The following is a 26501-nucleotide window of genomic DNA, read 5'->3' on the forward strand; positions in this document are numbered from 1 at the left end:
GAATTAACATACCAAGCATAATTCAGCTGCTCTGGGTATTTATTGTTTCCTTCATTTGCTCCTTTGAGGCATTTGACTGACATCTGCTGTTTTAACAAAATGACTGTTGGCTAAATCAACAAACCCATTACAAAGGACCTTTACACAGACAAGTAAGAACCAGTGACTTGTTTTCATTAATGTACTGTTCATTGTGTTTGCAAAGGCATCTGAATATCCCATTGCTTTAGTGTTGAAATGATGCTGGTAATATTAGCAATGTAAGAATTGCAGTTTAATTACACATTGTTATTACTGACAGTAGCTAGCATGAGATACTTCGGGTGAAATTTTAAGAAACTCCAGAATGACAAATTAAGTTTTAAAATAGGATTATATTGTAACTGCAGTGATGGGAAAGAACACATACAGCTGGGGACAACAAGGTGAACTTTCTGTAAGTTATTAAAATGATCTGTTGTTGACTGAGTCTGTTAATAGTGGTATTCCCATCTGCCACATCAACCACTTCTTTTTCTGCTGCTTGTGAAAAAAGTGCTTGAAAAATTGCTGCAGACAGGGAATAAAGAAATGCTGAGATACAATCTATCATATCTTTTGCAACATTTCTGAAAATTATTGTTTTTCTGTGGTGGAAACTAAACTCTTTCAATTCTAGTTAATGAGAATAGGGTCAGGAGGGACCTGCTGTTGACAGTGATTGCCAGCAGATGATCTTTTTCATAGAATGGATTATATGAGAAGCCAGGACAAACCTGGAAAGCTTGATGGGACTGACAGTGCTGATGGGGCACGTCTGTTGCAGACACTGCTACGTACACATTTCAGAGTTTATGGGGAAACTTAATATCGCATTCTGTATTCACATTGACAGTTACAGTGGTTTTTTTTAATTACTATTTCATCTTTTGGGTTTATTGAGCATTTGTGAAAAAGGTCATTGCAAATGGAGAAAGAGAAGCTTTAAATTTATATCTTAGCATCTGTATCTTCTAATAGTTCAGCTTCCACTTACTGCAAAAGATATGTATTTTTTTTAAATCTAAGGAATGTGCTGGCAAGTTCAAACTGGCTCGTTTTCAACCAGCACACAGCATTTCAGTCAGCAGGAAAGTGTTTAGAAGTTGTGTAATAATGAATTTGATTCAATATTAGCAAGTATTAAGAGAACTTTTCAACCCCGCTGAATTTTGTTTTTTGAGCTAGCAAATTGAAAAATATTCTTGTTATAGAGTGGAGATGTGGTCTTAAGTGGTGTGAACAGTTCTTTTTTATCTGATTAATAGATAGCCAGTTTACAACTGTTTAGAGACTTCAATACTGATCAGTTTGAAGCATTGAAGTAATGGTACTTCCCAAAATCTGTAGACCCTCCTGTCCTATTCATCCCTCTCTTCATCAGTGAGGAGAGGCTCATAACAAAGGAATAGGTTTTTTCCACTGTTCTACAGCTTGGGCTTGAAAACCTGTTGTTGCTGCTGAATATATAGGCCAGTTTTGCATATGGATAATCTCCCAGGGAATTAAGAGTCTAGACAGAGTCCAGTGCTGGAGGGATTTGGTTTTGCAACAGTTCTTGTGGATTTCTCCTTCTCCTCGGCCTGATGTTTGCTGCCCAGTTGGGTACGAGGGGGAGCTGATCACGTCATGCAGGAGTGTGTAGGGTAACATGGGAAACCCATACATACCATGAGGGGGGGGCGGTGTGTGTGTGTGTATGCGCTTGCGTGAGGCTGAGTGTTTGTGCACAGCGTCCCAGGGGCAGCTCTGCTTTGGTGCAGCAGCACGGTGACCCGAAGCAGGCTGGCGGGGCAGCTTCTGCAGGTGCGTTTGGCCCTTCACGCTTCGCGTGCGTTTGGCCCTTCGCGCGACCCGTAGCGGGCGCTCGGCAGGCCCCGCCCACCTCTGTTGGTATATAAGGGGGCGTTGCGAAGCCGTCAGACTTGCAGGGCGCTGGGGCAGGAGGGAGGCAAGATGGCGTCCACGAGCCGGTACGGGAGCCTGCCGGGGCGCTCGGAGGGGCCCGTGCGGAGGAGGGCGGCGAGGGAGGAGGCGGGAGGGGCTCCGCTATCTCTCCCTGTCGGCGGCACAGCAGAGAGAATGGCCGCGTTGTCCCTGCTACCACCCGGGGAGGAAGCGATGGCCATCGCCGCCCTCGCCAGGCCCCAGTGTCCCTGGCTCGGCACGGCTCTCGGTTCGCGGCGCAGCCGGTCCCTCTCCGGTTCCCCGTGCCTCAGGGCCGTCCTGTGTGAGGCTCCCGCGGTGGCAGGAGGCCGGGGAGGGCCGCGGGGAACCGGGCTTCTCCGTGTGGGCCGCGCCGGGCGGCCGCCGGGCGCGCTGCCTCTGAGGGGCCGCCCGCGGCCGGAGGTTGGGAGTGCCGGGGGGGCCGAGCTGGCCGCAGCTCCCCGCCTTGCTTCTGCGTGTCGTTATTAGTCGGCAGCGCTCCGAGGACAGTGAGCGTTTTAGGGGATTTCGTGGCGATTTGTGACTTGATTCCGGGGCCCCTCGTTAGCGTGAGCTCGGTCCTACCGGCGCTTGCGATCGAGTCGTTTTCCTGCAGGGTTCGGCCGCGCCGTACTCTCTAGCCGAGGGAGGGTTGCGCTCGGTCCGGGGCGGTGCGTGCGTAAGGCCGTCGGACGGGCATCGAGGGCCTTCCTCCGCGTCCCGCGGTGGGACCGCCGGGGCGCGGAGCCCCCGGGGCCGCCCGGCCTGCGCCGCCACTGGCGGTCGGCACCGCCTCTGAGCCGAGGTGGCCGCTCCCTAGCTTGGCTCCAGATTATCGGGTCCTGACAGCAGCTTTTCGGCTCCCACCCTCAATCTGTGCTGGCACTAGTCCGTGACCACGCGCGTCTGGGGCTCGGAATTAGGCTTTTTCCCCGGAGATGCATCGAGGCTTGCTTTCCCCGGAGATGCATCGAGGCTTTCTTTCACGTCAGGAATGAAGGCAGGCCCACGGGTCAGACCGTGGAGGGACTCTGCCACTCCTGCCAAACCTGTCCTAGGATCTAGGGAGTGCTTCCGAGTAGTCTTACTGCAACTCGGGAGTTATTTGCTGAGAGGGACCTTTACGCACGTGCCATGCGTTTTTCTTCAGTATAGTTGGCTTAGTATATTGGACCTGTATGTTACGACGAGTACAGTTGTATGTCTAGATAAATGAGTTAAAACTGGGATAGGAAGACTAATTTTTACAATGTTTTGTGAAGGTAAAACCTGAAACAAAATCCCTGTTAGCATTCTTTCAGGTTTCTGGATTTTTTTTTTCTTTTGCTTAGTGTGTCACTAGCCTTTTGGGTAATGCCAAGTGTCAGATGATTGCACATGCTTTGTCAACAGTTTTGTCTTGTCATATGAAACTGCTGTCTGGGACTAGTGAGAAGGAAACAAAAGAGCTTTTACGTAGTGTTTTGAACATAATTTACATCTGAAAATCCTATGTATACATGTTGTTTCTGGAGGCTTTAATATTAGTAGTGATGTTCATTTTCAGTTTTGGTGTCAAGTCTTAGATATTTTTCTGAACAGTCACTGGATTAAATGTTTGGGGTTGTTTTTTTTGTACTTTTGACTCATCAGAAATATCTAAAAAGTAAAAATAAGATAGAATGTATAGATTAGGCTGTAATAATGTACTAGGCGGAAAGAAGGCAACTTGGATTAATTTAATTTTTAATAGGATATTTTCTGCAATTGAAAGGATTATAAATTATTTTTTGGCACAATCAGATTGAGGTTTGTGGGTACTCATGACAAATTTTTTGTGGTCAACTTCCGTACCCTCTGCTTTTTAGCTCTAGCAAAATGGCTTCATTAAATATATGGACCTGAATTGTAAATATTTATTATTCCAATTTTGAAATGAACAGTTTTAACAGAATTACTGAACAGTCACTAGGAGCTTGAATGAGGTATTTACTTTTAAAATGTTTGGTTAGAAGCAATTGGTTATTACTCTAGTTAGTAACTGAAAGCTGTTGTGTTAAATGGTGCTAATGCTTTATAGGAAGATTTTGTATCTGCTGTAACTCTTGAAGATGCATCGGTGTGAGAGAGACAGATCCCTGTTGTCAGAAGCAGTTGTCACATGATCCCCTTTGTGAGCTGATTGTTTTTTGTTAAGATCTTCCAATTAATGAGTTGCTTGATTTAAAAGGGGACTTTTTCTTCAAATACTTGAAAATAATAAAACAGTGGTAGAATCAGCTATTTTCTAAAAATATATGTTGTGTGCGCACTACTTCCTGCATTAGAGATCTGGCAAGTAATATTGATCTGATTAGAGTGAGTGATAATGCTCAGCTGGAATGGAGCAATTGCCACTAACTTCTTGGGGAACTTCATTTAGTGATAGACACTGAGTTAGATGATGCTTAATCAAGTCTGGTTTTTAGGTTTCTGATGTTTTAATTTGAAGTGTTCTTAGAACAAAATACGTCACAAAAAAATTGGAGTTTAAGATGACCTGAAGTCTTGATTGTCAAATGTAGTGTTACAGCATTTAAATAAGGGGTGAAGTTCAGGTGCTTGCGTTAATAGTGTATCATTCAAATCACTGTAAATTCTGTATTATTGGAGTGTTCTTTTCAGCAAGGAGCTCTTATACTTTTGGATATGCAGCCTACTTGATTAAAAGTGGCTGACACACCAGAAGGCTGCGCAGCCATTCAGAGGGACCTAGACAGGCTGGAGAGTTGGGCGGGGAGAAACTTAATGAAATATAACAAGGGCAAGTGTAGAGTCCTGCATCTGGGCAAGAACAACCCCATGTACCAGTACAAGTTGGGGACAGAGCTGTTGGAGAGCAGCGTAGGGTAAAGGGACCTGGGGGTCCTAGTGGACAGCAGGATGACCATGAGCCAGCAGTGTGCCCTTGTGGCCAAGAAGGCCAATGGCATCCTGGGGTGTATTAGAAGGGGTGTGGTTAGCAGGTCGAGAGAGGTTCTCCTCCCCCTCTACTCTGCCCTGGTGAGGCCGCATCTGGAATATTGTGTCCAGTTCTGGGCCCCTCAGTTCAAGAAGGACAGGGAACTGCTAGAGTCCAGCGCAGAGCCACGAAGATGATTGAGGGGGTGGAACATCTCCCTTATGAGGAGAGGCTGAGGGAGCTGGGTCTCTTTAGCCTGGAGAAGAGGAGACTGAGGGGTGACCTCATTAATGTTTATAAATATGTAAAGGGCAAGTGTCATGAGGATGGAGCCAGGCTCTTCTCAGTGACATCCCTTGACAGGACAAGGGGCAATGGGTGCAAGCTGGAACACAGGAGGTTCCGCATAAATATGAGGAAAAACTTCTTTATGGTGAGGGTGACCAAACACTGGAACAGGCTGCCCAGAGAGGTTGTGGAGTCTCCTTCTCTGGAGACATTCAAAACCTGCCTGGATGCGTTCCTGTGTGATATGGTCTAGGTAATCCTGCTCCGGCAGGGGGATTGGACTAGATGATCTTTTGAGGTCCCTTCCAATCCCTAACATTCTGTGATTCTGTGAAAAGTAATTAATGCTTCTAATTTTTTTTTCTTAGTTTGGATGTACTTCCGAGAGTGACTTGCCCAAATCATCCGGATTCCATTTTAGTAGAGGATTACAGAGCTGGTGATATGATTTGTTCTGAGTGTGGGCTAGTAGTAGGTAAGTAACTATTCATATTTCTATGAATTACCATATAGCTTAAATTGTGTGTGTAGATTTGTTGTCCCACAAAATGGGTATATGATAATTCAAGTATTAAAAGGCTTTTTCTTGATGCTTAAATGTTTTCTTTTATGATATTCTGTTGGCTAAAAGCTTACTGTTTTGAATAGTCTATCTTCTGGTAACTTCTTACATTATGAAAAGTCTCAAACTCTCTTTAAAGGTTGAAAATTTAAAATGTATTGTAATACTGAATTAGAATATTGTACTGTCCAGTGCAGTATTCTGTCTTTAATCATGACGTTGTTTCAGTCAGGAAAATATAGGAAATGTAATAAAAGCTCTTTGTCAAGTAACTTGCTTACAAAAAAAAAAATTCTGTTTCCCATTAGTTAGAGGTTATCTTCTGCCCTGAAGGATTTCTCTTTATACCCTTGCCAGCACCTGTTTTTGTTAATTGCTTCTCCTAAGGCTTTTAATACTATCCAAAGTAATATCCAGTTTTTCCTCTGGAATTTTGCTGAGCTCTTTTACTCGGTTCATGTGGCAGCACCTTCCACAGGCTAAACTGCATTTCTAAGTATAATGGAATAATTAAAATGAAAGCCCTTTTAGGTATTGTCTTTGCTTAAATGAGAGAGAGGGAGAGAGAATCATGTTGTCATAGAACATGCTGCATACTCATTTTTATGTATCTTTTCTAGAATGAGCATCTTGTTGTGCATTTTATTGTCTTTATTTGCTTTGCATGGGAAACATTTCATGCTCTTGTTATGATCATTCTTTTAATTCTCATTTATTTCTATTAAACTTTTTTAGACGTGCCATGACTAAAAGAAAATCCTTTGTTTAGAGGGTGCATGTTCAAGTGATTCATTCAGTGGTGCTAAATATTTCACATGGTTTTATGTCCATCTCTCCTAGACTGTGGTGATTTTGTTTTGGCTCGTCTTGCACTGAATTAAAAATTTTTATACATCTGTTAATGTAAAGCTAAAGGTTTAATAAGCTGCAGTAAAAGTAGTACTAATTTAGCCAGGTGACTAAAATATCTGTCCTTTGTTTATGCAAAAGGCAAACTTCTACAAAAGTTATTCAAGTAAGTGTTAAAATATATAAACTTGAGTACTAGTTTCCTTTAAAATTATGAAGCCATTTAAAAGGCCAGGGGAGGATTGTTACTTGCTTTATTAAAAGAAGGGCTGGGTTTAAATTGCATAAATTCTGATAAAAGTAAATGAATCATAAGTTTGCTGGTTAAAAATTCGAATGTCCACAGCAATATTTCCTATTGAAAGATGGTAATAGGCTTCTAAGTTATTGCTTAAGAATAGTTTGGTCCCTGTTCAGCTCTTTCTGTGGCGGCCACAGAAATTGAACCAAAGTTTAGAAAAGTGTATCTTGATCAGTTCATAACTTCTAAGATAGTTCTGGCTTTAGAAGAGGAGGGAAAGATTTTGCTTGAAATGTTTCATTTTTAGGAACTTGGGAGTTTATCAGAAATCTCACTTCATGTACTTTATGTTACACACCTAGTCACAAGGTATTCTTGCTTTAGAGATTTACTCTCTGGTCTCTTCTGAATCACTGGCATTGGAGACTTTTTTAGTTCAAGCTGTCAGCATTTTTGATGAGCAGAATCATTAGAATATTAATACAAACTTTTGCTGAGTCGAATCTTTGAAATGTGTTTAAAATGGTCTTAGTCCTCTTCACAGCCAACATTACTGGTAGTGTAAATAGTTTTTTTCTTTAAGCATGCAATGTTCTTTAACTAGGCCTTTCTATGGATTTATCACTAAAAGGCTTTAACATTTACTTTTGTTGTGCTGGTTGTTCTCATTCTGTCTTGCCTTCCTTCAGCAATTTAGTTTACTTGCATATGTCCAATTCATTAGCTAGGGTATCTAGCAGCTAGTTTGGAAAACCAATTAAATCAGATGAAGATAAATAATTGGAGAGTGCATGACCAAACAGAAGTGTGAACATTCAACATTTTCTCTTCTGGTCTGGTAAGAAATCTAGAGGAGGAGAAAAACAGATCCAATTCTTGATATCTGTTTTCTGCAGATGTGAAGTAGGGATGTTTTAAAGGGGTGAAGTCAAAATTTTGATTCCAAATGATAAAACTTTTATGTACTTGTTGCAGATTCCATGATACGTGTTCCTCTTCAGAGGGCAGTGATTTAATTTCCTGTTCTTGTGTAGAAAAGTTGTGGATTTGTGTTTCAAGGCTTACATAGGTCATGATGCGTAGCTGATGTGCACAGGGCCTGCTGAGAATATGTTTTGAGGTGGGCTGAAAGTCAGTGAGATCTTTATCGCTGAAGGGGATCAATTAGAAAAGTTAAAAAATCCAAAAGACTGAATATACTCTGTAGCCAAAAAGTGCTACAGGTTAATTTAAAAATACTGTGATTTTGGTGTCTGCAGAGCACTGCTGGTATACGTGGGGTGAATGGTAAATGCTGAATTTGTGCATTTATTTTACTGTTGTAAAGTACATAGTGATGTGGCTTCGCTTTTTTTTTTAATTTATTTTTTTAGTACAATTTGGCTGAAATCAGAGCAAAGAGTCTTTGAACTCAGTGTATTTCCAGTTGATGGTTTTCTTGCTTGCTATGGCAAAGAGCTAAAGTTTCACATTTGTGGAAAAAGTGTGAGTTTATTAAATGCAAAACTGTGTCATAGGATAAAATAGCTGGTGCACAGATAATTTTCAGGTTTTGTAATCAATCTTCTGAGAATATGAGGTGAAATTAGTATTATGACTGAAGTTGCATTTATCAGGTCTGTAGCTGAAAGGGTGAAGCAATGGAAAAGTTTGGAGGAGCAGGAGGCTAGGAGGAAGAGGAGCTGATAACTGTTTAACAGTTGAATTCCGTGTCTTAGGCAGAGCTGTATATTGAAAGTACTGCTTGTTAAAGGGATTTTTGAGGAAGATTTTTAATAAAAGTTCTTTGTCACTCATAGGTTTTGTTCTTAGTGTCTCAATAAGATTGAAATTTTAAATCCAGTATGCTGCTCTTTCTTTGCATGGCATTTTTCACTTGTTCTAAATAAACTGTGCTGTTTTGCTGTGCAGTAGTAAAACAATTAAATCTTGTAATGTCAGTATGACTGAAGCTGGTGGCTCTTTTATTATTGCTTCAAAATACAGCTTCAGTCTACTAAAAACTCTCATCTGCCTTTTCACTGTTACCTTTCCTGGGTTAGCTTGTGTTCCATCTTTTCATGGCAACTGTTTCCAACTTGTTAACTTTTGCTCCTGCTAATTGCCTTTTTTGTGAAAGGCATAAGAGACCTAAATTGCAATTATCCACGGAATTTTAATAGTAATCTGGATTGATATGCATCTGAAACTTTACAAGTGTATGTCCAAGTTTATCTGCTGTCATAAGTCTTGTGTTTTATTATACATACTTTTCTCAAGTAATTCTAGAATACATGGTATGGTGAGTGTTCATGTGCTGGCTTGAGAATTCACAGAGTTCTTCGGGTTTGGAGAAGTAGTTCTGTGCTCATTTAAAACGTTGACCATATCTCATTCTTCAGGCAGACTTGGTGGTGGGAGAAGCATTTTGTTCAAGGACACAAGGCTAGTAAATCCTCTTTCTTGACAGGTAAATATTTTGCTTACCGCCTTTTAGGCAGTAAAAAAGGCTGGAAGTCAGCTGATATGCCAGAAGGGGCTGAAGAAAGCAGAATCGAAGTGGAATATGAAGCACTGAATTTTCTTGATGTAGCAAGGTGGTGAGCTGAATTTCAGAGGGGGTCAGAGTCAGTCTAGTGGCATGCACAGCTGTGTGGCATCTGAGCTAGGTAGGAATGCCGTTCTGGTCTAAGGCTTTCCTTAAACTTCTGTATAGTTTCATTAAATGTCTTGATGTGCAGGAGTTGGAGCAGTGAGGAATTTATTTTCAGCATTTAGTAAGTGATTAACTGGTTAGCTCTGTCTCCTTCAGTAGGCAGGTATGGCTTAGAGAAGAGCAGTGCTCTTGTATGGAGTCTTTTTGCATAGCCTTCTTAAATAAAAAAGCAGAAGTCCGTCTTCAGCTGATGAGAATCCTTGTACACATACCAACTTGTTAAAGCTTTGAACCAGATTATGACTTATATTCAGATGTTTATTCTATGTTCTGTGTATACCTGAGTGCTCAGTTAAAGAATTTTGGGGAAAAATGTTCAATAGCTTGTGGTCAGCAGTGAGGCTATTATAAAATTCTGTCAGAATATTTGGTTGGCTAATGCTTCTGAAAAGTTTGAGATCTAAATGGCATATCTTAATTTCAGGTATGGTCTATGAAGAATATGTAAGATTTAACTATACCACAGATTGTTTTTTTTCTCTACAGTGTAACAAATGCGTAGGAAGGGGTTTCACGGTTTCCTCTCTGCTGGCCAGTCCATTACTCGGGATGACTGTCATTAGGGATAAGATTGATTGTGTCTATACATAGATGCTTGTTTTCTGAAAACTGTAGAAACCTTTTTTTTTTTTTTTCAGCTGTTGGTAGTATCCTGTAAGTGGAGAAGGTGCTTAAGTACTTCTGACTTGGGTCAGTAGAGGGCAGTTACCTTTGTTCTAGTATCTCTATACCTCCAAATGGTGAAAAATCTTCTTGTGTTTGGGTGTATGTCCATGGTTACTTCTTTCTGTGAGTATTATCAACATTTGGAACTAAAATGTGAAATCTCAATTTAAGATATTACTTAAATAAATAGGCAAAAATCTTCAGGTATGGATGTGTATTAGCACCTTATATCTGGTTACTGCTTCCGTGCTTGGTGTGACAAAGTTAGTCCTTGCAAATAAAACTCTTTGCATCCACAGGAAAACTAATTATAAAGGATGATGAATACTTGAAGAAAATCTGAATAGTTGACTCTTGCATGAGCATTCACAGATGGTTGATTTACACAGGGAATTTGTAACATGAAGAAAGTCATTTGCTAGCCTTTTTCAATCAGCATTTCAAATAGTTTGTGTTTTAAGTCTAACCCATTTCAGCTTTAAAGACAAAGGTGATGATTCTAGCTGTTTCAGCAATAACATTTGTAACGGTGGAAACTTAGACTTTAGATGTTGGAAGTTGGCATGTTTTGTAAGGCTTTGTAATAAGCACTGCTCTTAGCATGAAATTTCTTGGAGGTGGAGGAGATTTTCTAGTTAGTGGGTTCTAGGCTGGGAACCAAAGGTGTTTGAGAGCCACTATGAAGAATGCTTCCATTAGTTGAAGTACTAATGTATCTAGTGGAGTAACAGTAACATTTTGAATCATCCTATTTTAGGGAATGCTTTTTTTTTACTTGCTTCCTTATTGGATTGGCAAAGTGATTTAGGGCAAATAAGGGCTAGAAATGATCTGAACTCCTCTGATGGAAGAAGTGTTTAAAGCCTCTTATTTTTGTGATGTGTAGATCCGGCACAATGCTTTTCATTGCGATTCTGTAGTTTGGAGCATCCTTTGCAAGTAATTGAGCTGTTTGTTTTTTAAAGGCCGCAAGTCTTGGCGAGGTTTAACTTCAACTGACCAGACTTGTCCACCAGATTGTTTAACATTTCTACTCTCATTTGTGTCCTCCAAAATTATTACAAGTTGATGGCTTAGGAAGCCCGAAGTCCTTTTAAATTTGTCATCATTTTGATATGCAGGAGCTGCTAAATCTTTGTTCTTGTAACAGTCATTTGCCTGCAGTGCTATGCTGTCTGTTTCAATCCATGCTTGCCTATAGGTACTGGTATGAAGCTGTTGATGTCTGGAAACTAGTCTAAGTCTTCTGTGGATTTTTTTTTTTGTTGTTGTTTAACATCTCAAAGCCTGCTCTGGTTCTGTTTGTTATTTCAGCTGAGTCTTGTGAATAGTCTGGTGTTGTGCTGTTGGTGATGATGCATTTGTGGTGTTAACACTTTATTGAAAACAAGATAACTTTTTGCAAAGAATATTAGTATCTGACAAAAAGCTGGAAATTTTGTAGAAAAATCTGTGACTGTAAAATTGTGTTGGTGTTTTTTGTGGTTTTTTTGTTTGTTTGTTTTTTTCACAAGAGTTTATTCTTTGGTAACATTTAATACATCTGGTCTTATATAGACATTCTAAAGCTGAAAACTGAAGAAAAAGTTGGGTTTATATTTTGGAAGCTATAAAGTTGAGTACTGCTGTATGGGGCAGCAAGTAAGCTAATAAATAGAATGTGGAGTAGATATCTGGAGTACTGTGGCTAACTCTGGGCTCAGAAAGATAGAGGCTGGCTGGAGCAAGTCCAGCAGAAGGTTGCAAAAGTGATTTAGGGTCTCGTGTGTCTTCTGTATGAGGAGAGGCTGAGACTGTCAGCCTGGAAAAGAGAAGACTCTGTTCAGCTTGGCTCTGTGCCATTACGTGTCTTCACAATTCTCCTCAGCTTGTAGTCTGCTACCTAGGTTTTTCATTGTAGTTTCTCTCAGCACCTCATTGCTCTGGTTAATAAGGAGTTGACTGAAATTAATTGTAATTCCATATATATTTTTTTTAAATTTGGCCTTGTAAAATGCTTTTAATTAAAAGCATAATATATGTCCTCACTAGATGGCAGCAGATTCCTTAACTAACTGTAAGAATGAAACATTCTGTAGAAACAATAGATATTTTGATACTTTAAAGTGCAAATAAACTTTAATACCATAGAAAGTTAATACCATATTTATGTTTAAGATTAAAATATTAGTTAATAATATGCAGAACTTGATGCAATGTACTGCTAACATTAGAGCTCCTCTGTTAAAGACTTTAGAACACACCTTCTCAGAGCCATTTCAAGACTGGATATGGAAGGTAACATTACTTGAGGCTTGAATTTCATCCTATTTCTTGTTTCGATTAAACATCTTCAATTTGCAGCTGTATTGTCCTCATATAACAGATAATACAGAATGCAAAAAGAGAATAAAATACATGCTTATTATGAGTTATTGCAAGTGGAGTGCATCGTGAAAATTTCTTTATAAATACGTAATTGCAAATTTAGGGATTGTTGAGTGAAAATGTTTTCCCTTGAGAAATCATTTTCAATTTTTAGGGGGGTAGTAAGCATACATAACGTGTGATGTGTGGACGTTTTAAGCTAATTTTTAGAAACTGTTCAAAATGATATTTTAACTTTTGATACTGACCTGAGTTTACTCTTGCATTTCTGTAGCGCATGTTCTTTGCATTTGGCAGTTGTGAAGAAAAGTAACTTTGGTCTGAGGTTTTCCGTTCTGAATAACAGTTCTGCATTTTCTAAATGAGCTTTTCAGATGGTGGGTAACCTGAGTCAGTGAAGTTTGCAGTGTGTATTTCCACTAGAGCCAGTCTGTTAGTCTATTAGACTGTATTTTAAAGAGTAACTGAATACTGGAAGAAAGGTTTACGAAATGAAATGGGGCAGTGGAGAAAAACTCGCATGTTCAGAAGGATGCTTCAGGATATCAGTCTGGAGATGGGTTCCACAAAGATTTGGTCCTGCAAACTGCATTTTTTTTTTGTATGTACTTCAGAGGAGGAAGCTGAGGAGATGAACTCATGTGATGAAAATCTAGTGAAGCTTATTTTTGTTCAAAAGGACTGCATCAAAAGGAAGTAGTGAAGGGAATATGCAGCCACTCCCATACTTACCGCAGCTTGATACCGTTGCCAAAACCAATATTATAATAATAATGTGAGAAAGCAGAGACGATTTTATAAGGTACTTCTTGGGAGCTTTTTTTACTCTGATGTTTGACTGTCAGACTCCTTTTCCAGCTGCTTCAGGAAAGCCAGTCGGTAGTGTATGACCCAGCAAATTCTGTTTAGGACTTGAAATGTTAACTCAGGACCAGTCTTCAAGGCTGATTCCGTATACTACCTTTTGTAAGACTGACTTTAGTATTTTAAGGCTTTGTTTCGATCCCTTAGGGTGGAGCTTAATTGCAGCTGTACTAACATCACAGTTCCAAAGTGCTTTTTATGTTTTGAAGAGTTAAAAAAAATAAATGCCACAATTTTTTTTTCTGTCTGTAGAGTGGGATAATTAGCTGCTTGTAGCTGAGTATATTTTCCATGTATGGAAACGTTTTGGCCTATTTGTTCCATTTTCATTAATATTTCTAGCTTGCGTCACACTTTTATAGAAGCCTTTTGAAAGGTGGAATGCACTTCCTAGGACCTCTGTATATTTTAAATAAGACACTGAGAGTATACAGAAATTTTTTTTTTCTGCAATAGCAGATTTCTTGGCAAAGTAAAGGTATTTGCATACTGCATCTTAATTACACAAATGCTTTATATTCAGCGATTTGTTCTACTTAATCTTCTCTCACTCTGAAATAGTAGTCTCAATCCTCTGTTTGTAATACGTTTGCCAAAGCAGGCAGTGATACAACACTTTTTTGTTAAAGCGGGAATGGTTCATAACTCACAAGAGGCAGATCCCTGAGTGTGAGTCATTTAGGTCATTCCCACTTGTGTGGAAAAAATATTACATCATTGCCCTGTACTCAGTGTTCTATTTATACCATGCCAGAATTTTAAGTACATTTTTCTTTTTTTAGATGCTGTAAACAGTATTGGGGGGTTGTCTTTAAGTAAAGTTTCTGCTAGGCCATAGAAGGAGCATTGCTGTATCAAATATTTATAGAGACTCTAGGAGCTAGAGGGGCATGCTGCCTGCTGATTTAAGCTTGCAAGTGGGGGGAGCAGAAAGAATGGATCTGTGCCTTCTTTTACTCTGCTATATTCTTAACACTCTAGTTTTTGATCCCTCCCTGCCCCCCTTGGTTTTCATTAGTACAGTAAATAAAGGTGGAGCATGGCTGTGAGCATGTCTGACAAATATTGGTGAGAACACCTCTAACCTACATTTATTGGTTTGGGTTGTGGTGATTTCTCATGGTTCATTCACAGCTTTCAATTTCAAGCATATTCCTTGCATAATTTTGTGTTAAGAATAAAGTTCCTTATTCCAAATAGATCCCCTCCAAGTAATTGTGCAGTTGCACCACACTGTCCATTGCTCCTTATTTCTTCAGCTTCATATCTTGTGTGGGTGTTTGGTTTTTTTGTTTGTTTGGTTTGTTTTGGTTTTTGTGTTTTTTTTTTTTTTAAGGTTGTATTGTTCTGATTACTGTAGGACTTCTGCCTGCATCAGAATGTTGGTTAGAGGTATTTCTCAATCTGAAAGGTTGCTGTAGGAAAGGTTTAGATGACCATGAGATGAACAGAGGACTGCAAGGAAAGTTGTTTCATTCAGAGAAAGTGAGTTTAGTGCTTTTTCTGCTTACTCTGAATCTATATTTAAACTGTTCCAGGTATAACAGGATAGATTGAGTTTAAGAAGAAATAGTTGTGTATTGATACTGTCAAGCATCATAAATGAAGTGGAGTTGGGCAGGGTCAGACCTTCCTTCAAGAACAAGAATTGAGCTGCAAAATGTTGTTATGGTGGGGTTAGAAGGTATTTCTAGTACCAAGTACCAAGGCGTATTTCAGAGTACCAAGGACCTGGAGCTCATGCACAGAAGTGATTTACTGCAGCTTAATGAGATTGTGCGTGATAGATAATTCACATGTACTTTGAACACATGGCAAATGTGAGAAAACTTATTAAGTTACAATAACTTCTTCATTTGTCAGCGCTCAGAACATCTGTAGGCAACCATGACCTCCAATTTGAAATCAAGGTCTTGATTCCTTTTTTTGTGTTGAAGATCTCATGATACTCTTTAACTCTTTGTGTTCTGGATGCATTTCTCTAGTTATTTATGTTTTCTGTGCAGCCCCAGTTGCATTTTTTTCCATTGCCTTCAACTTAACTTGTAAGTCCCAAGCATTTTAGTACATTGTCCTGCAAGTTACTGCTCTGTTTTGGAATGTCAACAGATTGCCTTCTTATAATGGAGAGCTCAGATGTGTAACTTAATGTTTCATGAAATATTTCAAAATATTACATTAATGCAGACTATTGCTTTCTGTGAACTCAGGTGACCGGGTCATAGACGTAGGGTCAGAGTGGAGAACTTTCAGCAATGACAAAGCAACAAAAGATCCATCTCGCGTCGGGGATACCCAGAATCCTTTGTTGAGCGATGGCGACTTGAGTACAATGATTGGCAAGGTAACACTTAAAATACTAAATTTTACTAAATTTGAGCATTTTAATGTCAAGTACATATTTGTATGTCCATAGGGAAACTATTCAGGGAATGTATTTACAGAGAGTTGTTGTCTAATCTGAACTCTTGCATCTCGATGATGTGTAAAATGTGGCTCTTGCCTGGGGGTAGCAGGAAAGGGCTGACCTCTCCAACAGAAGAAAAGTTAGCAGTGCTGTGGGGTTACTTGCCAGTCTTTGGTGTGCTGCTACAAATAGAAAAGCTGATGTTGCAATCTTTAAAAGAAACGCTTTGACTTAGCATGTGTATATGAGATGATTCTGAAATAACAGGTGCTTAGTTTTGAGGTCTTGATAGCTAGTACTGCCCAAGTTGAACTATCATTTTTTTGTAATAAAATCTGGACCAGATTGATATTGGAGACCTGGAGATCTACAGGCATGTTGTGAATGTTCTTCCAGTTAATGTTAAAGCACTAAATGTAGAATTCTTCATGGTGTAAGTGCTACAGAAGAAAGTACTCAGTGTATATTTGAATTGAAATTTAGTGGTACAGCCATATCCTGCTGTTTCCCGTGAGAGAGCAAGCAAGAGCAATTGCACAATTAAAGAAGTAGTGACCCAGGTAAGTTTTCATTGTTGTACTTTGTGTTATGTTTTCTGCTGCAAGAACCAAATTGCTCTTTGTGGATTTCTTGAATGTTTCATGAAAGGTGGTCCAGTTGCTGATAAATAACTATTAAAATGTGTTGCTGATTTGGGTGTTGCGGTACATGCACATCAAGATTTCTCAGAAGTTTTTGTTCCAGTGATTTTGCTAGGATGAAGAAGTAGACATACCTAAATATGTATGGATACGTATAGGGGATACGTATACTTCTCAACCAAGAATTCTTCAAAGAGGTGAAGACAACTAATAAGTACTGATATGGACAGCGAATCTTGAAGCTCCATTGGTGAAAAAGAAACCTTTTGTTCAAATGATTGTCAAGGTAGATTCTTGTGTTTTGGACAACTCCAGGCATTGCTGCTCACTAGATTTTAGGATGCCTTATGGTGGTGGCTTTTGGAACCTGTTGAGGCAAACAAATTTCTGCAGTGCTCCATTAAAAAAGTTGGCATTGCTAAGTAGCTCTGTGAAGCAGTGCTTGTAGAAGTCACTGGAGTTTTAATGTCACCTATATAGGTCCAGAAAGATTGTAGTTCTCGGGGCTTGGATTGCTGTTGCTGATTCGGTCAGCTGTGGTAAAGATCAAAAATACACCTTTGTAGACAGAAATGGACTGTTTGCTCCAGGTTCACACTGTTGTCTCGTTTTGGGACTGTGGAAATACAGGATTTGTTTCTGGGAATTCAGTTTGATATTCAGTAGGTAGGACGACCTGAGCTCATTTAGAACCTGCATGTTGGAAAAGACAAAAGATACTTTGGCTAAAGATAGAATTTGTATCCAGGTGAACAGTGACTTGTGCTGTTAACCCTCTTCTCTCTGGAGGTTCAGATCCTCATTTAGAATAAGAAGAGTAGCAGCCTCAGTGAGAGAATTAAAGATGTAAAGAAACATCTATGAAAACTGTTTTTTAATGAAAACTAAAAATTTTCAGAGATGGACATTCATCTAATGAAACAGTTTTGCTGTTAACTGGAACATCCCAGAATAGGCATGGCTGTCAGTGTGGCACAATTTAGCCTATGAGAACTGTGAGCAAAAATGTCCAGGTACTGGAACTGCCAAGATCATGTTGGAGAATGTAGAGGGGGACAGTCTGTCCTAGTGTGGATATTGTATTTGCATGGGGAGGAATGACAGAAGAGACACATTATTTTCTATAGGAAATTGGGAATCTCTCTGACAAACGAGGGTGTGTTCTGGATGAGAGTTCCTGTGTTTGTCTTGCCAGCGAGCAGGGGCTCTGGGATGTCAGCTCGTTGACGTGGACTCTATATCAGGAGCTGCATTTTTCGTCAGTCATTTGAAAGGAAGAGGACGGCTTAGATCAGAAGATGGTGAAGAAATTTCATGTCAGTGCAGAAAGGGCATGAATTTTGCAGCAAAAATAACTAAACCAAGGAAGTAGTACATTTCTCAAGCAGTCTGCTGAAGTCCATGCCAGCAGTAGGCTAGGATGAGGATTGACCTAGATATGAACAGCGGGTTGAATAAGGATGAAATTGGTGTAGTCATGAGAAGGTAAGTAGTATCTGACAGAGTACAGAACAGCCTTAATGAATTCCAGAGTGTGAAGCAGGTTAAGGTCCCTTCCAACCCAAACCGTTCTATGATTCTATGATAAAATTGTGTTTTCTCAGTTAACAACAATTCCTAGAATGGCCTGGAGTGGACCCAGATTTGTGTGCCAGAGATTGCTTTAGCCTTTCGCGTGGGTCAGGGAACAGAGGTATCCCTTTCTGCTTGAGGTAGAGCTGCAGATAATAGAATCTTTAAAACAAAAAACCACCATCCTCCTCCAAAAAAAACCCAAAACACAACCTGTGTTGTGGAAAATCCGAAAGAGGAGGACATTGATAATTCTGGTGGCACATCGTATTAGAGATCTACTGTAAACGCCTGGGAATGTAGGTGGAAGTGGAGTCGAACCACTTTCTGATTACAACAGTAAAGTTCTGGTGACTGGCTGTTGCCTTGAAATAGTAAAGGAAGGGGACTGGTTCTGCTTCACAGAATGGTTTGTCACTCTTTCCTCTTTGAAACCAGAAGGTGCTGCTTTGCGACTACTTTCTGCTGGGGGTATGTGGTCTGTATCTGCTAGCAGCAAAAGAGAGTCTGCTTTGCCCATGCAAAGGGATTAGTTCCTAATTGGTTTTAGTACTTAAGGGACCCATCTGTCTGAGGTAGCAACAGCCTGCGTTGGAAGAAAGATTAATTTGCCTGTGAAGAGGAGGATGAATAGCATAGCTGGCTGTGGTGGAAGTGGTTTGCATTCTTCAGGCAGATCGTTAGGATATTGGCACAGAGCTGTATCTCTCTAAAAGTAGATACTGTGTGCTGCAGTTGATCTGATGACAATGCAGATCAATTGGAGATGTGGTGAAGTCTGGCATTAGTTGTGACTTGATTGCCAGAATATTATAGTTGTTTCTAAAATCCTCATGTAAAATTCAAGAAAAATAACTGAACAAGCAGCTTCTCGATCTGCTTTTGATATAAAGAACTATCTTTGATGAATCTAAAAGAAAACTTTAAGTTTTGCTACCGATCTTGTGCAAAAAGTTGTATTTTGTCACCCTTTGTAGTTAATCCATTCCTTTTTGTAGTGACTGCAACTACAAGAGAATTCAGGTTGGTCAAAGAAGAAACTAATGCAATCTCTTGGTATAGACTTCCTATCCTTTGGTCAGGTGCCTCTGAAAGGAAGCTAGCTGTTGTCAGACCTCATGGCCTGGACCTAGAAGTGCTGTATTAATAAGCAGTGGCGAGATATCAAGGGCTGATAATTGAAAAAGAAGAAAGGATCCATCAGGCTGTAATGAGCTGGTTGTAGTGGGCAAGATAACTGTCAGATCTGGGGGCATTCATTGGTGCTGTGGATAACCTCAAGTCAATGATGTGGATGATGTTGGTGATACTTCTACTTCCTGTTGTTAAAGGGGATATACTGGGGTACAAAGCTGTTGGCTGCCAGCACTGTAAACCTAACCTCCCTTGAGCCCTGTCAGAGATTACCACTGTTTACTGGACTGTGTTTTCTCACTCTAGCTATCTTTGAGGCTGTTTCCAGGATTGTATGAAGGGAAAGGGACTCCTGACATGGTTGTCAAGGGCTGAAGCCAACAAAGCATTGTCCCTTAATTGAAAGCTCCAGAAGGAAAGTAGATGGTGCATTTAAATAGCAAACACAGGGAGAATTGCTGTGGTTTATTTAAGCTGTTGAGATGGAAGAGTATTTTCCAACCCTTTTATAGCTGTGAGCTGTATATTGGGTATGGCTGTTGGAGAGTGCTCATACCGAGAGGGTAAAATCCTTTGGCTAGCAGTTCTTGTGTATAGCTGCATTGATAGGTTCAAGATACATAAGCAAATGTTCAAAGGAAAAGGTAACCGTAAGTACCAGCAATAAAGTAAAAAATGAGATATTAAGGAGAACAATTACCAGAAAAAAGCTTTTAGGTGCTGTATAGCGGACCAGGGAAGACCTCTGTGGTGAAGGGGAATTCTTGATGGCCCCAGGACAGAGCAGTGTTTCCTGGTAAATGAGTGTCTGACATGAAGCCTGAATAGACAAGGACTGGGGACTTGCTGTCAGGGTTGATAGGCCTTTTGTCTATGATCACTCTCCTGGCATCTACAAGATTTTGAGCACATGCAGTTCCTGTAAGCATTTGTGCATAGTGCTAGTCTAGGAGGCCATGATGCACATGACTGTTGTAATGTGTTGCAGGGAACAGGGGTATGAGCGGTGGCCAGGAAGGAGCATTTTGACCAGAGACTTGTGTGTATTTTGGGCCAAGGAAAGTTGTTCTGGCATAATTTCCAAAAGGAGGGTCTAGTGTTGCAGATGTATTTGTAATGCTCTTTGTGGTCTGAACTTTGTCATGCTTGATTCTTGCTTTTGGGAACCTTTGGATAGTTGGAGGTGTTCATCCAGTTAAGGAAGTAGGATTGCCTTTGGAGCAGCTCTCTGCTGTGTTGGTGCCAGGATCATTTCTGGGTGGTTCTTTCATCTGAAAGTATGTTTGAAGGAGTAGAAAAGAACCAAGAATGGTCTTGGAATCTAGTGCCTGTCATAGGGGGGCCTATTCAAGGGGCTAGGGAAATGTTTGAGGGAGGGTTCTGTGCTGGAGTCCTCGATCTCCACAGCAGTATCGAGGTGTGTGCGCCACAGATATGGGTCTCAACAGTAGAGGTATCCACTGAGCTCAACAGAAATGGTGTGTAACTGGAGTCCTTGGGTGTAGGGGAGCAGAACTGTGTAAGTGAATGGTCGAGAATGAGTGTCATTAGTGTCAGCCAAAGAACTTGTATTAAATGCAGATGTGCACCAGGGAGAGATTATAGAATTAGAGGCTGTTTTAAAATAGAAGGGCAATTCCCAAGAACATGGATAAGGAAAAAAATGATCTCTGACTCTGTCCTGGGCAGCTCAGAGGAATAAGGTGGTGGCAGGGTGTGGTCTGCCCTTTGTTTGCTGTATCCTGGTCCCACTTTGTACCACCTGGGCATCCTGAGACATTGCTGAGTCTTCAACTTGAGAACTCTGTGTGCAAGTGCTGGATGCGAATAGCTGAGTTAGCAGTCGGTCAGAGATCAAGATCTGCTTTACGCTTACTGGTCTTGGCAAAACAGAACAGCGCAGTAGCCTGTGTCTGCAGCGGCCACCGTCAGCTTGTTTAAATGACCAAATAAATCTGTCTGCAGTGAAAGTTGGATGGCTCTGCCCAGCTCAGTTGTTTGAAGGTGCCAGCAAGGAATAAATGCTTGCCGAGTCAGGAAATCCAGGTTTCTGCCCATGATGTGGAATTGTTGTGAAGAAGCATTTTCCCCCTGAGAGAACTTGTGACCCCGCACACTGTGACAGCAAACACATAAGTAGACAATATAAATGACACACATTGCTCTTCTGAACTTGCAGGCCGTGTTGTCATCATCAGCTATTACTAATGTGACATGGCATTGTTAAAGACATGTTTCAGGCTGAGGGCTCATTGAAGACCTTAAACATTTTTACACCCTTTTAGTTGGGCAAAATCGATTGCATATTTAATAGAAGTATGCAATTTGTACTGTCAGTTGTAAGGTACAAAAAAATGCATGTTGAAAGCTTGTTTTGAAGTTGCCAGGTTGAGTTGGTGGCTCTTCTCTTAAGACCTCAAGCTTTTCTTGTAAGGGGTCCATGGTTTTCCTGTAAAGGCAGAATATATTGATTTTTTAGGTTTTGCCACAATTAAGGCTTGCAACTGCTAGCAGGCACAGTATCAAATTGGTTTTGAATAGGTAGTTGGTTTGGGTCTTCTCTTTGTCCATGCCTTCATTTTCATATTTGAGTTATCATTGTAACGACTGGTCTCCAGTTGGCCATAAAAATTTGTTTTTCTGACTCACCAGTCTGCCTCAGTGCAGATGCAGCCCAAATGCCATATGGGTTGCATAAAATCTAATCTTGGACCTCAGCATTGGCAACAGGAGTGTTGAGACACACACATTGGCTACATACTATTAATTTTATTCTTTAAACTATTGTTACATTAGGAAAGAAAAATCCCTGCATAATCTGTGGTCCTTGGAAATCAATTCACTCCTTGAGACTTGTGCAAAGTGTAGAACCTGATGTTTGGAACAATGCTCGATTGTGTGATTTACTTCAGAGATGTTTATTTGCACAACTGTTTGAACTGAACGCCTTGAATTAAGATGTATAAAGCTGGCAGATGTTTGCTCTTGCAATGAGGAGGAAGTTGCTTGTGTTTTATTGACAATAAAAATTTTTCTTTTCAGGGCACAGGTGCAGCAAGTTTTGATGAATTTGGGAATTCAAAGTACCAAAATCGCAGAACCATGAGCAGCTCTGATCGTGCAATGATGAATGCTTTTAAAGAAATAACGAACATGGCAGACAGAATCAACCTCCCTAGAAATATAGTTGTAAGTTCATGTCTCCCTTCCTTAAATTGTTCTGGCATTGACTTAGTTAGCATAATATAATGAGCACATGAATTTTTGATATGGCTGCTAATTAAATGGCCTAGAGTTAATTAAATTTAGTCTTCTTGCTTTGAAGGATCGAACAAATAATTTATTCAAGCAAGTGTATGAGCAAAAGAGCCTGAAGGGAAGGAGTAATGATGCTATTGCTTCTGCTTGTCTCTACATAGCCTGTAGGCAAGAGGGTGTTCCAAGAACATTTAAAGGTAAGCTCTCAGTGATACAGATTCAATTTTGCTATGAAGTAAACGTCTGGTTACTGTCACTGTAGAAGGCTGGTTTTCTCATTCCTGGACTTTGCTGCATGGATTGTTCTTGGCTACAGCTCACCTCGAGGGGGAGGGTAGGAGGGAGTCTGGAAATTCGTTACATTTGTGAAGTGAGTAGGCTCTTGGGCATAGGATTTTTAGTCATAATGCATTAAAAAAATATTAGCATTTGAAAGTCATTCTGAGAGTGGTGAAACTTAAAAGGTATTGCTTTGATGGGAGGATGATGGGGACTGTTGTAACCCAATTGGAACCAACAGTTCTGCAGTAACATTGAGTACCAAGTTTCCCTTGCTAAGCAAAACTGTATTAATTAGCTCCTTTTGGAAAATGTGCGCTGGTTTAAGCAATTTGGAAGTTTCACAAATGTGCAAAGCTTATTTAGTGATGGTGGCCTTCATGACATTGGCCTTCTTTGTGGGTCTTAATATATTGAGAATCAAATTTGGTGATTTTGGGGGAGCAAATGCTGTCAAGTCTACAGTTTAATTTTTACTCTTTGTTTAGAAATATGTGCAGTGTCCAGGATTTCAAAGAAGGAAATAGGCCGGTGTTTTAAACTTATTTTGAAAGCTCTCGAAACCAGTGTTGATCTGATTACAACTGGAGACTTCATGTCACGATTCTGTTCCAATCTGGGTCTTCCCAAACAAGTACAAATGGCAGCAACACATATTGCCCGTAAAGCTGTGGAATTAGATTTGGTTCCTGGGAGAAGCCCTATCTCTGTAGCAGCTGCAGCTATTTATATGGCATCACAAGCTTCTGCAGAGAAAAGGACACAAAAAGGTAAAGCATCACTTTTTTCTTTTTTTTTTCTGCCATGTCTTGCTGCTTGAAAGAGAATTCGGTGTTAGTGTAAAACTTGGGCGAGGTCTGTGCAGGTAGTGATAAGCTGCCATTCTAATTACATACAGCAAGGACTGAACCAGGATCTCCCACTCTCCAAAATGAAAATTGAGTGACATAGCCACTTTCTTCTGGCACTAGGAGTTGGATTCTTGAATGCAATAGACCAGTGCATTCAAATGAGCATAATTTTAACTTTACCCTTGCTAATATTTGCATGTGTACATTCTGCTGCTCTAAAATACTCCCAATGCAAACTTGGGGGCGGGCTCAGGTAGCATTATGGCTTTAGATTACTTTGAGTCTTTAATCATTCTGGCAGCCAGGGAATCGCCTAAAATGGTACGTGTTCCTTGACTTCTCACAAGCCTCTGACAGAGACTGAGAGTGGTGGGACAGCAGGCTTGGCCGTAGATCACCTTTGGCATTACTGTCTTTGGTAGGGTAGCCCTTAGGAAGCCAGTAAAGAGTCCCAGGGCTGTTCTTGAGCTTCAGAGCAGCACGGATCAGCCTCCGGGGCTCAGGAGAATCAGGCCTATGTGGCGGCAGCGCGTGGGGAACGAAGGGAGCTAAGGCTGCAGTGGTTAGAACTTGGTGTGACAAATGGATCCAAGGACTGGTAGCTGGCTGTGGAAGCTCCGTTGATGTGTCTAGTCCAGTTCAGATAGGAAATGTTAAAAATGTAGCAATTTCCTAGTGGAGGTCTGCTTTTAGGTAAAGAATAGCCTTTATCTGTCAGGTTGTGGTGCTTTGTTCTGCATTAATCCGTGCTTATTTTGTCCCTGGAGCTTTCATCGTGTTGGCAGTTTCCTGGGCATGTGAGTGATCTAGGGCCCAAGCAGTACGGTGCCTTCATCCTTGCTCACCTTGAGTTGTTGGACTATGTCTCTTAAAGAGCGATCATTAAAACAAAATATAGCTGCCTGCCATGATTACAGACATGACTCCATACTCCTTCAGTGTCCTCAGACAATGCTGAAGGCTTTCATGCAGTTGAAGCTTTAAATTCCAAGCTTGGTTAAATCTCGAATAAATTTGAGGTTTTGTGCATCTCAAAGAAGTGTTTCCTTCGCCCGTTAACCAGTAGCTTGCTCTGCGCCCATGGCTTATTTCTCTGTGCATTTTAAGGTAAATGTATTTCCTGTTGAGCTGAGGGTATTCCTTTTTGCCAGGGCTTAAGTTTTCTGCTGGTTTTGCTTATATTTAATGAAAGTGCAAAAATGAAGATCCTGATCTTGACAGTGATTTACTAGAATGTTCTTTTGCACTCCTGGCCCTCTGTCAATTTGAAACTGATATTATTCCATCATTGATAGCATAAGGTGAATTATGGCATGTGAGAAGACAGGCTCACTTGTACGCAAAATATTAGTCAGTGGTTAAAACCATTTTTTTCCAGGCTTTTGGGAGAGTTACGAATTAAGCTAAGTGTGTAGCACTTGATAAATTATGCTTTCTGGTTTCTTCAATACAAATGGCAAAAATAAAAACTAATTACTTGTCTGCTTTTTGTCTTAGAAATTGGTGATATTGCTGGTGTGGCTGATGTTACGATTAGACAATCGTACAGGCTGATCTATCCTCGAGCTCCAGATCTCTTCCCAGCAGACTTCAAGTTTGATACCCCAGTAGACAAACTGCCACAGCTGTGAAATTGCAGAGGGTTAACTTTTAATTTCTATTAAAAAAAACCACCCCAACAACAACAAACTTGATTTTTGCCTATAATAAAGGATGTACAAAGTGTTAATATTGAGTCTTCATGTTGTGGAACTGGAGGATGTGGAGATGGAGCATAACTGTTGGAACACAGCACACATTCCAAGGGTAAATGAGCTCTTTGTGTGGCGTTTTGTATGTATATATTAGTGGAAGTAAATATTTAATGATGTTGCAACAAACTTTAATTTCATATTGTTGTACTTATTTAGAGTTCTTTTGTAGGGATCTAGTTAAGATGTATTTTGGAAAATTGAAAATATTATGTAATTCCCAAATAAACTGTTTTCCAAAAACACTTACCGTCTTGTGACTGTCACTGCAACTTGACATGCACATACTGTTCCACAGGCGGAGAACTGGAATGCAGTCCCTGAAAGATAGAGTTAGCTTCGTACTCATGGACTTGGTCACAAGGCTGCTTCAGTGCTCGCTTTCTTGACAATTTTTAATCTCTAGTGTGGCTTTAGTATTTGTTGTTAGCTGTACAGTAGAGTGTGGATGACTTAACCCAGAATGCAAGCAGTTGCTGAACAGCGGTTTGAATATTTGCACAACTGCTGCTGAAGATTTCCAAATTTGTTGTGAGTGGGTCAGTCACAGCCTTGGCCCAGCCTCCCTCCTTTTCACTGATGTCTCTCGGCTTTGCTTCTGTGAATTTGACATGACAAAGCAGCTGAAGAGAAACATAAGGGCTTCAGCTGAGTTCCTGACAACTTTGTGGTGCTTGGTACGGTAGGAAGGAAGGTACAAAATATTTCTATTAGAAGTTTCTGTTATGTGTTCTGACCTATGAGTCCCCCCTGCAGTCTGGCTGGCCAGTGGTGAAGCTTTTGGCACTGTTACGTTCTAAGTGAGCACTTGCTTGTTTGAAATGATGCACCAGGTGCTGAGGAGTAAAGGCCAGAAGTTATTCAGCCTTCCCCAGACTAACAGCTTTGAGAACTAGTTGCCTCCTGACAGGGTCGCTTTGTGTGCAAAGCAACAAATGTACTTAACTGGGAGTCTTCTGGTTCCTGCGTTAATTTTGTATTACAGGTGCAAATTAATTTTAATTACAGAAATGAACAGCTGGGAGGTCAGCTTGCTACGCATCTGGTCCTAAGCCATCCGGAGGGAAGGCTGTGCGTCCAATGCTCATAGCACTAATTGTCAATAGCCCTCGCTGTTTTCTTGCTGGTTTAGTTTTAATCCTCTTTTGCCAGTCCAGACTATTGAAAGGGGGTAGCTCAACATTTTTTTCTGTAAACAAATAACAGAGGCTG

At 40.5% G+C, this 26501-nt stretch overlaps 1 protein-coding gene across 1 annotated transcript; it reads left to right on the forward strand.

Moving 5' to 3' along the window:
* Positions 1-1953: 1953 nt before the first annotated feature.
* On the forward strand, positions 1954-25534 carry GTF2B (general transcription factor IIB). Its single transcript, XM_068406323.1, has 7 exons — positions 1954-1991; positions 5521-5627; positions 15607-15740; positions 22193-22339; positions 22476-22605; positions 23176-23457; positions 25036-25534. Exons 1-7 carry the CDS (start codon positions 1975-1977, stop codon positions 25167-25169), a joined length of 951 nt encoding a protein of 316 aa, XP_068262424.1. The 5' UTR covers positions 1954-1974; the 3' UTR covers positions 25170-25534.
* The last annotated feature ends 967 nt before the right edge of the window (positions 25535-26501 follow it).

Source organism: Nyctibius grandis, chromosome 8 (assembly GCF_013368605.1).
Source record: "Nyctibius grandis isolate bNycGra1 chromosome 8, bNycGra1.pri, whole genome shotgun sequence".
Taxonomy (NCBI): Eukaryota; Metazoa; Chordata; class Aves; order Nyctibiiformes; family Nyctibiidae; genus Nyctibius; species Nyctibius grandis.

What these genes read in the sequence shown, in the direction of transcription:
- GTF2B (XM_068406323.1), top strand. An exon ending in TGAGTACAATGATTGGCAAG is followed by an intron (nt 15,741 to 22,192) that starts GTAACACTTAAA and finishes TTTTCTTTTCAG; the next exon opens with GGCACAGGTGCAGCAAGTTT. An exon ending in ACCTCCCTAGAAATATAGTT is followed by an intron (nt 22,340 to 22,475) that starts GTAAGTTCATGT and finishes CTTGCTTTGAAG; the next exon opens with GATCGAACAAATAATTTATT.